The sequence below is a fragment of the Zootoca vivipara genome, chromosome 9 (genome assembly GCF_963506605.1).
Source record: "Zootoca vivipara chromosome 9, rZooViv1.1, whole genome shotgun sequence".
Taxonomy (NCBI): domain Eukaryota; kingdom Metazoa; phylum Chordata; class Lepidosauria; order Squamata; family Lacertidae; genus Zootoca; species Zootoca vivipara.
Window position 1 is genome coordinate 24,799,751 of NC_083284.1, and position 16,601 is coordinate 24,816,351.

At 41.4% G+C, this 16,601-nt stretch overlaps 1 protein-coding gene across 1 annotated transcript in view; it reads left to right on the forward strand.

Annotated features, from left to right (window-relative positions):
* The window catches only part of ENPEP (glutamyl aminopeptidase), a 61,361-nt gene that overhangs the window by 8,896 nt on the left and 35,864 nt on the right, over positions 1–16,601 (forward strand). The window contains exons 2-4 of the mRNA XM_060278507.1: positions 5,485–5,626; positions 8,456–8,587; positions 14,173–14,293. Of these exons, the coding sequence (XP_060134490.1) occupies positions 5,485–5,626; positions 8,456–8,587; positions 14,173–14,293 (395 nt within the window). The remainder of the gene's footprint in view (positions 1–5,484; positions 5,627–8,455; positions 8,588–14,172; positions 14,294–16,601) is intronic.

Genomic DNA, 16,601 nt, shown 5'->3' on the forward strand with positions numbered 1-16,601 from the left:
TCAGTGTCTTTACACGTTTCTTGCTTCTGGTTCTCATTTGTAAGGCCTAGACACTAGGATGCAAATGATGGGGGCAGGACAAGCCTTGAAGAAAAGGCAGAGTTTTATTGTAACACAACATAACTCATTTTGAAAGTGAATATTTCATCTTCTATTGCCATTTTCTCAATACAAAGAGAACACAGCGTCAATTATTATTATGTATGAAGCCCTTAACAAATACTGTACAACCTAGAGATCTTTTTACTGTTCTCATTGGGCATCATCTAATGGGCAGTTTTTCTGCATTCACTGAAATGAATGAGAGCCATTTGCTTTGTCTTCAGTACATTCAGACAGTGCCGGGATCCTCCGCATGCAGCTGCGTGATGGCTGCTCATGCTACCACGGTGGGGCGCCTCCTTGTTGCAGCGCCACCAGTCCCATACCCTCCAACATTTCTCCGATGAAAATAGGGACGTACCATTCCATAATGACAATTTTATTATTTATATCCCACACATCTTATTGGGTTGCCCCAGCACTCTGGGCAGCTTTCAACCTATATAAAGACATAATAAAACATAATACCACATTAAACATTAACAAAAACCCTTCCCTATACAGGATTGCCTTCAGATGGCAGTTAGATAACTCCATACCCTCCAACATTTCTCAAATGAAAATAGGGACATCTTAAGGAAAAGTGGGATATTCTGGGATCAAATCAGAAACCAGGACAGCTACTCTAAATCAAGGATGTCCCTGGAAAAAAGGGACACTTGGAGTGTTTTGAGTCCTGCTTCAAAAGCAGTCGCTTATAAAATATCGCCCTTTAGCTAGCTGCTGACATAATATTGGAGCATTCTGTAAACCCACAATGAAGAGAAAGGAGCAATAAACAACTGAAACACCATTATGGCATGAGTGAAGATGTGTGCTGCTGCTTCTGTGATTAAGAATTTAGTGTATTTATGCTGTTGAATTGTAAACATCTATATAAATAGAACATGATGTAAGCAATACCTAAACTAGTTGCAGTAAATTTAAATAATCTTAAATAAATGCAATTTCTCATGTGAACAATGTTTCACTAGTTCAACAGTTAATTGACATAAGCCATCTTTCTGAAAATATTGTTGTGAGGGGGAGTAGTTATGCTGTATGCCTGAGCCCCTACTAATTCCTTGATCCAGCAAGGATTCAGTTGTTGGAATAGCTAGGCCATCTTCTTGGTGACATAATAGCCCCCACTTTGGGGTCGTTAAGGTGACAAAGGAAGTGGTTCTGTGCCAGAGGACAAATGGATGCCCCCCCCCTCAACTGGCTGGTAGTTAGAAAGACAGAAGCCAGAGCTAGAGTGTGTGAGCTAGAAGCTAGAAGCAGGCTGTAGTAGGCAGAAGCCTAAGAGGGAGAGACATGCTTGATTTCTGTTTGAATCTGAGGATGTGACTGTTGGACCTTCTGAGCTGTTACTGTTGCGAGCCCCTCCCTCATTGACTCACATTGTATATGTGTGTGTACAGGGGCGTACCCAGGATCAAAATTAGGGGGGCAAGGGGCGGGGCCAAGGCACGGGAGGGGAGGGGCCACAGTGGGAATGTGGGCAGGGCTACATGGCCTGCGCCTTTCAGCTGTTCAGAGGAAGCGGCCCCAGGCTCCCGCTCCCCGCAAGAAGCTCTGGAGGTGCGCGGGGAGTGCGAGCCTGTGGCTGCCACCTCTGCGCCTCCCAGCTGTTCCGATGAGGCGGCCCCAGGCTCTCGCTCCCCGCATGAAGCTCCAGAGGCGCACAGGGAGCGTAAGCCTGGGGCCGCCACACTGCGCCCCTCAGCCTTTTGCTTCTAGGGGGGGCAACTGCCCCCCTGCCTACGCCCATGTGTGTGTAAATAAACCACATATGAAAGATGCCACTGTCTCTGCTGTCCTTCATTCCAAGGAAAGGGAACCCTGGGTAAGCGCCTTGAACCGCTGGAGATTAGGGTGACATGCAACAATATATTTGCTTTTTAGTCTGCCTTCTTGTAAGTACAGTCGTACTTTGGTAATCGAATGGATTCCGTTCCGGAAGTCCATTCAACTTCCAAAACGTTTGAAAACCAAATCGCAGCTTCTGATTGGTTGCAGAAAGCTCCTGCAGCCAATTAGAAGCTGCGGAAGCCCTGTAGCACATTCGGATTCCAAATTTTTTCACAGAATGGAACAATCACTTCCAGGTTTGTGACGTTTGGGAGCCAAAACATTTGGGAACTACCGTAAGCTGTTCAAAAACTAAGGTACGACTGTGTAGTATTTCTGAGAAGATTTTCAAGGCATATAGGATATTGCATATTTCCCTTTCTGTAGGTGCAGAGAGAGGTCTGACCTTGAAGTCTGTACAGCCCTTTTTTATGCCCACATTTTAAAAAAAATCTCATTTGCTTGGTATCTCACTAATACATTGTCAAAATCCTAGATGTACATTTTTTCCCAGGTTTGAATGTGCCATTATAAGTTCTTTATGATTAAGTTAAGCATTTAGGGAGTCATAGGAAAATGCCAAGGACACTAGGACATTGACAAATTGACTGTCGAGATAACTTATAGATCTTCAGGAATGTTACAAGCTATGTTCCTTCACTCTTAATTACTTCTTGTTTTTGCTTTATATCTTTTTTTAAAGGGGGGGATACGACTACTTTTATGTAACTCAAACGTATTTACAGACGTGTGGTTGGAAAGCTACCAGCATTCTGAATTAATTGAAGAGACAACTTAGTTGTGTTCTCCCATCAATCATGCTCCATCATTGAACGCTATGTTGATAAGAAGAGCTTGATTCCATTTAGGGAGCAGATATTTTATGTAAACCTTGGCAACAATTTTAATGACCCTATTTTCCTCAGTCATTTATATCCCAGGCAGGTAAAATGTTCTAGTACCAGCTGTTAAGGCAAATATCACCATATCAATTTATAGCAATGGTGTTCCACAGCCATTTATTTTGCTGCATCCTATCAGTATTCCAGACCACCAAGATTGCCATTATACTCTTGTCCATGAACAAGGAAAGGCAGATGTGCAAGGTTATCTCAGAGTGATCAATGTCCCTGTTATGAATGTGCTTCTTACAGCTAGCATTTGACAAGCTCCTTACCAAGAGACCTATACAGGTGCGTGTGCACAGAAGAGGAGGGGTGGGGGGACAGCAGCCTTTCTGGTGATGAGACTCAATATGGACCAATACAGTGGGGGTTCATTTGGTAGTTGACATTGGGACATTCATATGATGAATGTTTGCTGAAAATGTGTGCATTGTGCCTCTGGATATCAGTTGCAGGGAATTGCAGTTGGGCAGAGTGCTCTTGTGCTTGCAGGATTCTCAGAGGCATCTGGTCAGTCACTGTAAGACCAAGATGCTGGACTAGATGGGCCATTGGCCTGATCCAATTGGCTCCTCTTAGGTTCTTCATCCATGAGACACCAACAGTTTGCCCAGCCCATATTTACCAGATATGAAATTGTGTGTTTACCTGTAGCAGTATAGTGTTAGGTTTAATTCTGATTTTAAGTGATGTTTAAGTCATGCAACAATGATTTTAAGTGATGTTTATAACAATGAGGACTTAAATTTATATTCATGTGATTTGAGTTTTACTGTTATTTCTTGTTGTTTTAACCATTCCTGCCCTGGGACCATATGGTGATGGGCAGGTTTAAAATGCCAGAAATTAATAAATGTGAGCATAAAGTTTTGAATGTGGAGGGAGCTGTGAGGTGGTAGATGTGTGGTAAGTAGCAAACCAGGTGGGTGCAATCACATAAATGTTTCAGCACACACAGAATTTTGCATGGGTCCAAATTCACCATCTCAAAACATTAATTCGGTTGGCCCATTTGGTTGGCTGGGTTGGCTGGGAAGAGATTTTATTATTATTATTCAATTTGCATTTGAATGAGAGCCTAACTAACCCATGCTTCCCAAAACCGCAGAAGTCAAACCAAATCTTCCCCTATCCTTAAAAAAAATGTACTTCTTTGAATTTTGCAATGCAGTTCTCCACCAAAACAATGTGTACAAAGTAAGTATGTTAGGAGAAAGTGTGCATAAAAATATATTGGTAAAAATAATAAAGAAAAATGTAATCCTTTGGGGGAACTTGCAAAAATCTGTGTATTTGGCAAAATTGCACACAAAAATGTGTATATGCAGATAAATGTGCAGTTAGATGCTTAGGGATTTTCATGTGTTGTGGAGAATTGCAAACTGATGTGGAAATGGGGTGAGCTGAGTTTAAGATTGAAGATCTGAGAAACTGAGAAATGCTGAAATGCTGTATGTCAGTTTCATCCATTCCTAGTCACAGCAAACCTATGGATCATGTCATCATAGTTTTATCTACGTATGTGGTGTAGTGGTTAAGAGCGATAGACTCATAATATGGGGGAACCGCTCCTCCACATGCAGCTGCTGGGTGACCTTGGGCTAGTCACACTTTGGGCTAGTCACACTTCTTTGAAGTCTCTCAGCCCCACTTACCTCACAGAGTGTTTGTTGTGGGGGAGAAAGGGAAAGGAGAATGTTAGCCGCTTTGAGAATCCTTAGGGTAGTGATAAAGCGGGATATCAAATCCAGATGATGACTCCTCCTCACCTTCTTCTTCTTCTTCTTCTTCTTCTTCTTCTTCTTCTTCTTCTTCTTCTTCTTCTTCTTCTTCTTCTTCTTCTTCTCTAGGCCTTCACAACCTAATCGAATGCAGGCAATACCTGTTTTCCTGGCTGACTGGGAATAAATAATCAAGGCATTTGTCAAACACCATAAGGGGCTTATTAGCTATACTGTATTTGGCTTGTGGGTTCACAGGTTATGCAGGATAATTACACTTTCAAGTGTTACTTTGTCTTAAGACTATTTTTTATTTGTTTTTATTTCATTAAATTTATACACTGCTGTATTGTTTTAAAAAATACACGCAACTCAAAATGGTTTACAAAAAGAATAAAGCAATAAAATTATCAGTAAAACAATTTTGTAAATTGTTCAAAACATAAAAACCAGCAGTAAACTAAAAACAGACGATTTTTTAAGAAATAAATTAAAATAAAATAAAAAACAAATAAAAACAAGTAAACTAAAAACAGACTAAAGCATACATTCACATTCTACACATCTGAATAGGCTCGTCTAAGCAAAAATGCTTTTAGCAGACACCAAAATGAGTACAGTGAAGGTGCCTGCCTCATGTCAACAGGCAGGGAGTTCCACAGTGTAGGTGCTGCCAGACTAAAAAAAATTGATTTATTACAAATGCAGAACCAGTATTATGTGGCACCCATAGCAGTTCTGCAGATTGAAGTGGTCGAGCAGACATATATTGGGTAAGGTGATCCCACAGGTTCTGATGTGAGCCATAGGAGAAAGATTATCCCATTTCTTTCATATGAAAAATTCATTTTATTGCTTTCATACTTGGTCTAATTATCTATTTGCAAATAATGGTTTGATGTAACTGTCGTTTCTTTCCAAAGGAGTATAGCAGCCACTGATCATGAGCCAACAGATGCACGGAAATCATTTCCTTGCTTTGATGAACCTAACATAAAGGCAACTTATAATATATCCATTTTCCATGAAGACACATATGAAGCTCTGTCCAACATGCCAGTGGAGGTACCGTATGCATTCTATCATCTATGTCTATATGCACATATGATACATGAAACCTGGTGGCATTGATTACCAAATCACATGGCCTGTTGGTGCAGGCCATTAGTATTCTCTAAAAATGACTTTGGAGTAGGTGGGTTGTAGTCTGTTAGAGGAATTCATATCAAAAGTTAGTGGGCATTAAGAGCAAAACATTTGGCATTATGAAATATATTCCCTTTTTTGTTAAATCTTAGATGTGGATGTTTGTCAAAATCCTTTCCTAGGCAAAGGCCATAGGTTCACAAATGGTTATATTTAGTTCCTTTGGCTTAAATTCCAAATTTTCTATGGAAGTCAATGGCATAAGTTCTCTGCCTCTGGGATTTGAAGCGGAAAATGATTTTATGGATCTTGGCCAAAAGAATGTCCAGTGAATAGCCTAGTTGAAAGTCAAAGCCAACACATAACTTTGAATGAATAGTTTCTAAATTTCCAAATTAAGTGCACAATTAAAATGCAAATTCCAGCCCAGCAAACTTCTGGCTAAAGACATTTCCCAAGTTAGTTCACCTAAACATCAGCTTTAGTACAAAGTTCTAGAAACTTTGTAGTACTGTTAACAGAAGTCAAAGATGAAATATGCAAAAATCATACCATATCAATATCTTTTTAATATTTCTGTTAAGGTAAAATATCCTCTTTATGATATGGGGCTTTGAGATGCCACAGTGAAAATGCCCAGAATCCATCCCATTTATTTCCTTGGGATTTTAGAGCACATAATTCATAGCTGCCAAGTTATCCCTTTTTTACAGGGATTTTCCCTTATGCTGAATAGGCTTCCTCGCGAGAAAAGTGAAAACTTGGCAGCTATGACATAATTATGGACTGGATTCTGCCCATCAACTTATGATTGCCATACAGCTCCCACTGTTTCAATTTGTGGTTGAAAAATCAGTAGCTATTGCAGTATTTTCTTCTACACAGTAATAAACATAACTGATCTGACATATCCAAAGTTAGCCTATAGATTAGGGTTGCCATACATCCAGGAATTCCTGGACATGTCCTCTTTGGTGGGGTTCTAAATGCAAATCTGGGGGGATTTTACATTTTTAAGCAAATGTGAAATTGCCCTGAAAAAGCTCAACAACTTTTTGTGTCCAGATTTTCACCTCTTGAAATATGGCAACCCTACTATAGATAACCTTACCACATTTCCTCCACACTACGTTTTTTGTGTTTTAAGGGAGACAGTGATTGTCTCGAAATAATGTTACTCATTGCAATGTTTTCTCTCAAATCTACCCAAAATTTTAAAAATATAAGTACATTTGAACTGTGAAACCCAGTCCTCAACAGCAGTTGTCTACACTGAAGTTGTGGCTTCTGTTGAAGAGATGTGAAAGTTTGAAGTAAAACTGCACAATAAGTTTCTAGTAATTTCAGTGAACCCTCAAATTGTTGGTGCTGACCTTTAAAGCCCTAAACGGCCTCGGTCCAGTATACCTGAAGGAGGGTCTCCACCTCCATCGCTCTGCCCGGACACTGAGGCCCAGTGCCGAGGGCCTTCTGGCGGTTCCCTCGCTGTGAGAAGCCAAGTTACAGGGAGCCAGGCAGAGGGCCTTCTCGGTAGTGGCACCCGCCCTGTGGAACGCCCTCCCACCAGATGTCAAAAAGAAAACCTACTACCCGGTACCAGACTTTTAGAGGACATCTGAAGGCAGCCCTGTTTAGGGAAGCTTTTAATCTTTAAGAAATTAGTGTATTTTAATATTTCTGTTGGAAGCCGCCCAGAGTGGCTGGGGAAACCCAGCCAGATGGGCGGGGTATAAATAATAAATTATTATTATTATTATTATTATTATTATTATTATTATTGCTTGCCAATGACCGCATGTTGAGCATGGTTCTCTTATGAAGAGTTCCCTATGTACCTTACTCAGTGTGTTGTCATTAGAGGTTGAGGTAGCACAGCGATGCAGAATCAGGGGGTGAAAAGCATAGCCTCCCCTGGCTATAAACTGGGAGTGCCTGACACATGAGTAACGTGTGAATTAGGGGTGGGGAAGAAAAATTCAATTCAGTTCACATTTCAAGGTGAACCTACCAAATTCGCACATTCCAAAACAATATGCAGACTGAGCACAGCCAGCCTTCAAAATTCACACATCTCTGAATGTTGCAATGCAATTCTTCAGCCAAATGATGTGTTCCAAAATGCACACAGTGGGGTGAAATGTTGTTAAAAATGCATATTAGTGAAACATACAAAAATGTTGTGTGCTATTAGGGAAATTTGCTTTGCAGAAATTTTTAGGTAAAACTGCATACAAATATATGTATATTGGGAGAAATTTCGACTAACCTGCTGATTAATTTTTATGAGGTCCTTATTTGTAATTTTTAAAAAAGAATTATTCTGGATATGCAGATAACTGAATTTAAGACTGGAGAAATGAGAAGCTGAGAGAACTGAAACTGACAGATTTGCCCATCGCTAGTGTGAACAGGGCTGATAACTGTTATGACATCTTGTGTTTTCTTCAGAAGTAACTTCATGAGGGCAGTACATTATTTACCTTCTAGTGACATACCGGTGACTATGCCTTCTTTGCTATTAGGAAAGTGTGCCTTTAGAAAGAGGTGGTATTATATATTTATTATAATAGTAATAATGCATTAACACTGAAAAGGGGACATTATATGTGTAACCAAAGTAACAACAACAGCAGCAGCAACAACAACGTTCCTGCTCCCATTCTGTACATAAAGACAATTGTCTTGGGAAAGTTTTTTACTTGTAAACAATGCATCATTGTGATTATTTTTTCCTCACTTTCCCCGCAGCAAAAACGTCCACTGGGCAACGGCTGGACTGTAACGACATTCCAAAAATCTGTTCCAATGAGCACTTACTTAGTGGCTTGGGCTGTACACCAGTTTAAGTTTATAGAAAAAATATCAAACCGAGGAATTCCTGTAAGTCCTATGCTAATTCTTATCAAATTTACGTAATGTTTCTTGGTGATTTTTTGCTTTGTGCACTGAAAACAAACCCCCCTCCAGTAATTTATGTTGTGAAGGCCTCTTTTTTTAAAATAAAAATAAAAATCATAATCCTTTGGTCTAGGTTGAACATGCTGGCCTTATTTTAGCTATAGTTTATTGAAACAATGGGATGTAACTGGATTAATTTAATTAATGCTGTGTACATACCATACTTTTAAAGGACATTTTTCATCCAAAGAATCCTGGGAACTGTAGTTTGTTAAGGGTGCTGGGAATTACAGCCCTGTGGGGGATAAATGACAGTTCCCAGAATTCATCAAATGTATGCCATTTATGCAGCCTAAATCAATGGGATTTAACTTAGTTGTTATCAACTGAGCCACGGAATTTGATGTGTCTTAGTAGTGTAGCACATGTCTACTCGGGAGTAAGTTCTACTATGTGAAATCGGGACATATTGTCAGATAAGTGTTCATAGGATGGCAGCCAAGATCTCTTTTCAGACATTCTCCTCCATAGGGAGAGTGAATCCATGCAAAAGGGAGAAGGATCACACGGCTCGCTGTGGTTTTTCAGGCATCCCTTTGTCAGACCTCGGGTGGTCTTTGTGTGGCTCTGTGTGCAGAGATCATGGGTGGTATGAGCGGGATGCAGCAGCTTCACGTTTAGGCATGAAAGAGAAAATCTGAGAAACATTTTGGTCAGATCTAAATTTAGCTGAATCTTGGCCAGTCTGCATATTGTCAGTCCCCCATGGGGGGATTATTAAATGCAGAAAAGCAAAAGAAATGCTTGACTAGACCAGACCAAAGGTCTATCTCCAATAGTCCAATGTTCTGTCTCTGATAATAGCCAAGCCAGATGTCCCACGGTGATGGTAATTTAGGGGGAAGATATAGCTCAGTGTTACAGCATCAGTTTTCCATACAGAAGGTTCCAGGTTCAATCCCTGGCATCTCCAGGTATGGCTTTCTCAGAGAGGTTTAGCTCTCAATCCCACCTCACAGAGACCTTTGGAAATTGTAGTTCTGAGAAGGGAATAGGGGCCTCCTGTTAATCCTCCATACCCTTAACAAACCACAACTCCCAGAATTCTTTGGGGGGGATGCCATGACTGCTTCAGATGGTATCATAGAATCTATGAACCTGTGGCAAGACTCTTGTTAATTGTAATGTTTCATTTGACTAGTTTAGCTCTCCTGCCAGGAATATAGCTGGCTCCTTCCCAGCTAAGCTTCCCTACCAAATTACTAAACTTGTATGCCTCCGGTTCCTTATCTGAAAATAAGGGCATTTTATTTACTGCATCATTTCACTGATCTGCAGTTTCCTCCACATCCCTAGGGACCTCTCCCTGAAGACTTAGTACATAAATATTTCATAGCTCTCAAACCATTTCATTCTATAATGTTTTTTATGCTACATTTTTGAAAAAGATAGTGGAAGTCAAGCTGCCATTCATCCAAGGAAGTGAGCATAGTGATCAAATAGCCTTAATTCCCCTCCTCATGGTGTTTGTGTATTAATTGCTCATTTAAAAATAGAGGCAAAGGGTCACCCAGTCATTAGTGGGGGGGGGTGGCAATTCATGGGATTAATAGCAGCTGTCAGATGCTTCATTCTTCATGTTTTTAGTATTAGTATTATCTGGCCCAAACACAGTTTTGGAAAAAAGTCTCTGTGAAATTAGAATGTCTTTGGGGCTTATGGAAAACATAGGCGGAGAAAAACTTGGACGGAAACTTCAGCCAATAATTAGCCTTTTAGCATAATGTTCTAATAGTCGCCTTAAAGACTAACACATTTATTATGGCCTAAGCTTTCATGGACTCAAGCCTGCTTCATCGGAGGTATGAAGTGAAATAGTAGTTGGCAGGAATGTAAAATAGAAGAATGCGAGGTAGGAGTTGAATGGCTGTGAGATGTAAAAATTAAAGTCAGTGATAATTGGAGCTTAAGTGTGTCAACTACAGAGCCGACCCACCCATGAGACAAGGTGAGGCTACTGCCTTGGGTGGCAGGATCCACAGGGGCAGCAGGGGCAGCCTACAAGGAATGTATCACCCACGCTGCTGCTGTGCTAGCAGCAATGGCTGTTGCTGCAGTACTTGGAGGTTAGATCTGCCACCTCCTTGGCACCTGATGTGATTCAGAGCAGACCCCTTTCCCCCTATAATGGTCTTTGATTCCCACATCAACCATTGGGTAAGGTTGATTTTATTTTCCCCCCCACCTTGTTCACAATGTAAAACTTCACTCACCCCCTCATTCCCAATGTAGCTTTTCATTCCCCCCTTGTTCTTGATGGAGATCTTCACTCACTCCTTCTTCCCATTTTGTGGTTTGCCTCAAGTGCTAAAATTTCTTGGGCCAGGGCAGGTTAACATGCCACACCTTTAACCTTTTAGCGGATACCCTGGCATCAGTTGGGTGGCATAAATATCTTTGTTTCTGTTTAACCCACAAGTGATGGCATTGAACTTTTTGATGAATTGTAATCCAGCTATTTCACATTACATTTTTGCGTTGGGGTTCTTTGTTTTAGTTCTGGAACTAAATTAGTTCACCAATACCAGGATATATATGTAATCTGTGCCTGTTTCTTGCAAATGGTTCCTTGCACCACTGTGGGTGTTAAGGCAATTATTTATTGCATTTGTATCCCAAACCTCCAAAACCCAGACATTTCCTTTAAAATTTAAAAATTTAAAAATCTGCCCTAAAAGAGGACATGTCCAGGTTTCCCTGGACATATGGCAACCCTAATACATAGTTCTCCCCCCTCTTATTCATGCCCGAGTGGCAGGGCGAAGGACGAGAGGTTCTGTCCGTGTCATGACCCTCAGGTGAAAAGCCTTCTACATATGGTTTTTCATTGTAATCTTTACGTTGACCTTCGTCAACAATTCCTGGACCGGCTCGGCATCCCCAGAAGGAGACCAGAGCGGGAAATCTTACAATTTCTTTTGCTGGGGAAGGACCAGGTCCTCACCAAGATGATGGCTCAATATCTTAATTTACTATTTTCTTGTCGTTGTACTCTGCAGTCGTCTGAATTATTAGAAGCCCCATTGTCATGAAAGCGGATAGCGGATTATTCCCTTCTCTCTCTTAACACAGCGTTTGCCACAGTGACAGTTTTAATCTGTTATTATTTTGTCTGTGAGTTTGTTTGATGCCAATAAAGGTTTTACTTACTTACTCATGCCCGAGTGGGGGTTTGAACCCTGTTCTCCCAGGTCCTACTCCAACTGCTACACCACACTGGTTTTCAGCACTAATCACAAATGTGCTACTGCAAAAAGTTAAGCATGTGCCTATGAGAGGGGGGTATATATTTTTATATTTATAACAATTAATATAGAAATTATTATAACTCCTCCCCATCTGCCTGCTCACCCCTCTGATCTCCCGCTATTTCAAGCCTCATTTTTTAAAAGAACACCTTTCTTTCCTATTCTCACGTCATGCTTCCTGTAACACTCCCTCCTTCCCAACTCTGCTATTTACCCATAGCTCAGGCAGAGGGTCAATGACTGGCCATTGTCCGGTCATTACACCCTGATGGCTCTTCTCCCCAGGCTATTTTCTGGTTTAGCCTGAATTTCAAATCTAATGTCTGGCACCCAGGAATTTAAGGGAGTAGTTGCCTCCTACAAACCCACAACACTACAGTGGTACCTCTACTTACGAATTTTATGCGTTCCAAACACACATTTGTAAGTAGAAAAAAATTGTAAGTCAAATCCCATAGGAATGCATTGAGAGAAAAAATTCGTAAGTAGAAAAAATCCTATCTAAAAATTCGTAAGTAGAAAAAATCCTATCTAAACCGCATCCAAGATGGCGGATGGAGCTCCATTCGTAAGTAGAAACATTCATAAGTAGAGTTATTCGTAAGTAGAGGTACCACTGTATATTTAAAAGCACCCTGTTAATGTACAGCAAAATGTATTTGAATTATATTTCTTTTAATTTTTACTATCCTGGGACCACAGCACCTTCTTAAACATTGACTTTCGGAAGCTTGATATTTTGGTGAGGGATTTTATGGCAGAATAGGTTTCACGCTGTCATCTACAGCAATGAAAAGTCTCTTGCCGAGTTTAAATGGCTTTGGACTCAGAAGGCCACTTAATACCACCTGGATGCTGTTCATACTAAACGTACCACAATGAGAGCATTGGCTATTGAAAGAATCCCCAGAGACACCCATTTGTGAAGGGAAAGTCTGATCCTCAATGGCCCATGCTTCAAAAGGAGCTGAGTACATCTGTGAGCCACAGCAGCTGGAACAGAGGAAACATAGCATCATGATACACCCCTCCTAGAGCGACCAGTTATGCTTTGCCAAAAGGGAGGATTTGCATCATATATTTGCATACAATTTGTATATGATAGTGTATATGTCTAGATGCAAATTTTAAAAGAAATTACTATAATTTAAATAGAAATACATACATCTCACCACAGTAGCAATTACACCAGGTAACTTAGGAGCTAGCTCAGTCTGCTGGCCAGGGATGGGCTCTTTGTATGGTTTCTGTTCTCTCTTTGTATGGTTCCTTCTCTTTAAACCAGACTTTGGGCTGGATAATCCTCAAGCAGAGGATAATTTCAGATGCAGGACTGTCCTCTGACAGATGGAGGTCTGTCTTCTGTAAACCAAGAAACATGATCACCTTAAGCCCCCAGTGTGAGATACTTGGAAAGGAAGCCCTGCCTCAGGACTAGAGACCAAATTTGCCCTCTTTCCTCCAAAGCTCTTCTCTCCATTGACATTATTACCCTTCCCTTTGTTGGACAGACATGTGACCTGGACTTACTCTTTGACTCCCCTTTCTCCTTTGTTCCAATTCACTTTGCTTCTTTACTTAGAACATTGCAAAATATAGCCATGCCTTTCTGTCCCATTGGCTAAAGCGTTGCAGCATGCCCTGCTCATCTCTCACCTAGACTACTGCGAGTTTCTCCTCTCTGGTCTTCCATCCTCTCACGTTGGTCCCCTTATGTCTATCTACTACTCCACTGCCAAAATCATTCATCTCTTTCATCAGCCTGATCACATGAAATGCACTTTTCAACGGATTGGTGGGGAAAGTTAACAGGCGCTGGGGAACATCTTATCTGGGATAAATCACCCCTAAGATATGTTGGGGAGGGAGTTAAATGTTTGATGGAACAAGTGTAGAACTAGTCAATGAAGCCAAAGTGCTATAGGGTAAAATGTATGAGAAGGTGCTTCTGCCTTTCAGGGCAAGACAAGTTAATCCTTTTAGCTCTGTGAATTAACCAAATGTATCCTGGTGCTAAACAATACTGTATATTCCTGCCTATAAGACTACTTTTTAACCCAGGAAAATCTTCTCAAAAGTCGGGGGTTGTCTTGTACGCCGGGTCGTATTTCTTATACGGCGAGTATATCCCAAACTCTATATTTTAACTGGAAAAGTTGGGGGTCGTCTTATATGCCCGGTCCGTGTTATACGCCGGAATATACGGTAATTATGTCCAGCAAGAAACTCCTCTGATAATAACTTTGCTCTGTTTTACAGCTCCGTGTTTATGCCCAGCCCCAGCAGATACACACAGCAGAATACGCAGCAAATATAACTAAAGAGATATTTGATTTCTTTGAAGGATACTTCAACATGAACTATTCTCTTCCTAAACTCGGTAACAAATTATTAACATTGATGTTCATTTGCTTTCAGGATTTTGTTGCCAGTCACTGAATCACCTGAAAATTGACAGGAAGTATGATGTTTGAAGTTGTGGTGTTTAGCTGCTGTGCTTGCGCCTTAACGGTATATTAGCATGCTTTGACGGGCAGATGAAGCTGCCTTATAAAGGGCATGTACAGTGGTACCTCTAGTTACGAACTTAATTCATTCCGGAGGTCCATTCTTAACCGGAAACTGTTCTTAACTAGAGGCGTGCTTTCGCTAATGGGGGTCTCTTGGTGCTGCTGCGCCGCTGGCACATGATTTCCATTCTCATCCTGAGGCAAAGTTCTCAACTCGAGGTAACTCTTCCAGGTTAACGGAGTTTGTAACCTGAGGTGTTTGTAACCTGAGGCGTTTGTAACTCAAGGTACCACTGTACACACATCAGGCTAAACCATAGTTTAGCACTATGTCAATGCCTTTCCACAAACCCAACCAAATTGTCAAGATTGCAGTTGAATATTACTTTCAATTAGCCTTGGCTTAGCGTTATGTACAAATATGGGGCTGCGGTTTATAACAAACCAATGATCAGTGGCTAAACAACACAAATTGACACTGGCAATGTGTCAATTTGAAAAGCCATCCAGTCCAAGTCTAGTTTAAAAATTTAAAAACCATAGGAAGTGAGTGCCAGTGTCTTAAGTTGCCCCACCAACAGCACCCAGGCAGCAGGTTGAGTTATGCTGTATTTCTATTATATTTACTTCTATACATATTAATCAGAATAGGCAAATTTCATTCAAATCTGTACCCTCCGTTGTCCTTTTCCTGTTGATGCATTTCTTCTATTTTGATTATATTTGTGTGGCTTCCCTACATGGAAAGGTTGGTTGGGAGCAGCAGATGTGCCTATTTAGGATGGTTTTGGCCTGAGTAGCGCCGTTCCCCACATGAACTTTGAGAAATGTCATATTTCCAAAGTTTTGCCCAAAGGCAAAATACAGACCTACTGTGGCTCCAAACCTTGCAAATAGCCTGCCTAAGAGATCCCTGGAGCATGTGTTCTGTTCAGTCCTGAGAAGGACAATGGCTGCTTCACTGAGGGCATTTTAACTAGACCCGTGCACAGCCCTGCTCAATCCAATTTGGGGTCTGATACAGCATTTTGGAGAGACCCCGAACCACCCAGATCCAGGACCCAAAGTGATTTGGGGGTGGGTTCTTTCACAGTGTATAAATAGTGTTAAAACCCCTAATTAAAGATGCTGTCAGGAGAGGGCAAGGGACATGCCCAGACTGCCTGCATGAATCTCCTCCCCTGCCAATCCTTGCCACCAGGCAGCCCTAGATCACTCCAGGTTAATCTGATTCTACCTAAGGGGATCCAGGGTTGCCTCAACCCACCCTAGCCAAATCCTATGTTGACCCAAATGAGCCCAATTCAAGTCAGAATCTGGGATTTGACTGCATAGCCCCAGTTTTCACACAAGAGTCTTCAAATCCCCTCTGACCCTCTATCACGGTATTCGTGATATTGCACACACATGACTGCAAAACCTACATTGCCTAGACCGGCGCATACAACAGCAACACACAGGCCAAAATCACATGTGCATTTTCAATGGGTCCCTCTGGAATTTCCCCCTGCTTCAGCTATTTCAGGAGGCCACTGCCCTAAGGGAGGAGCTCTAGGATAGAGTGTCTGCTTTGCATGGAAAAGGTCCCGGAATCAGTTCCTAGCATCTCCAAGTAGGAGTGACAATGTACCGTCCCCGAAAACCCTGGAGAGCTGTTGCCAGTCAATGTACACAGTTACTGAGCTAGATGAATCTGACTCAGTAAAGGCTTCTGGGCACAATGGCTGCGCTCTGCCTCCATGGTTAGAGGCAGTGATGCTTCTGAACACCAACTGCAGGAAACCACAGAAGGGAAGAGTGCTCTTATGCTCGGGTCCTGCTTTTGAGGCATCTGGGTGCGCACTGTGAGAACAGGATGCTAGACTAGGTGGGCCATTGGCCTGATCCATTAGACTCTTCTTATGCTCACATGTCCCAACCATTATAAGGCAACTTACTATGTTCCTGTTCACAAGTAAAGGAGCTGTGATCTATCTGTTAATACTCACCTGAAATACAGAAGTGATTGAAGTGTGTGTGTGTGTGTGTGTGTGTGTTTATTTCTCAGTGTATACAATTCCACCTGAACAATGGTAGGTGGTAAACTACTCAGAGGTGAAGTACGGTTCAGAAAGGTTGAACTGCAATTATAAACATGCTGCCCTGCACAGTCCCCAAATGAAACCCATTTTGACCAAA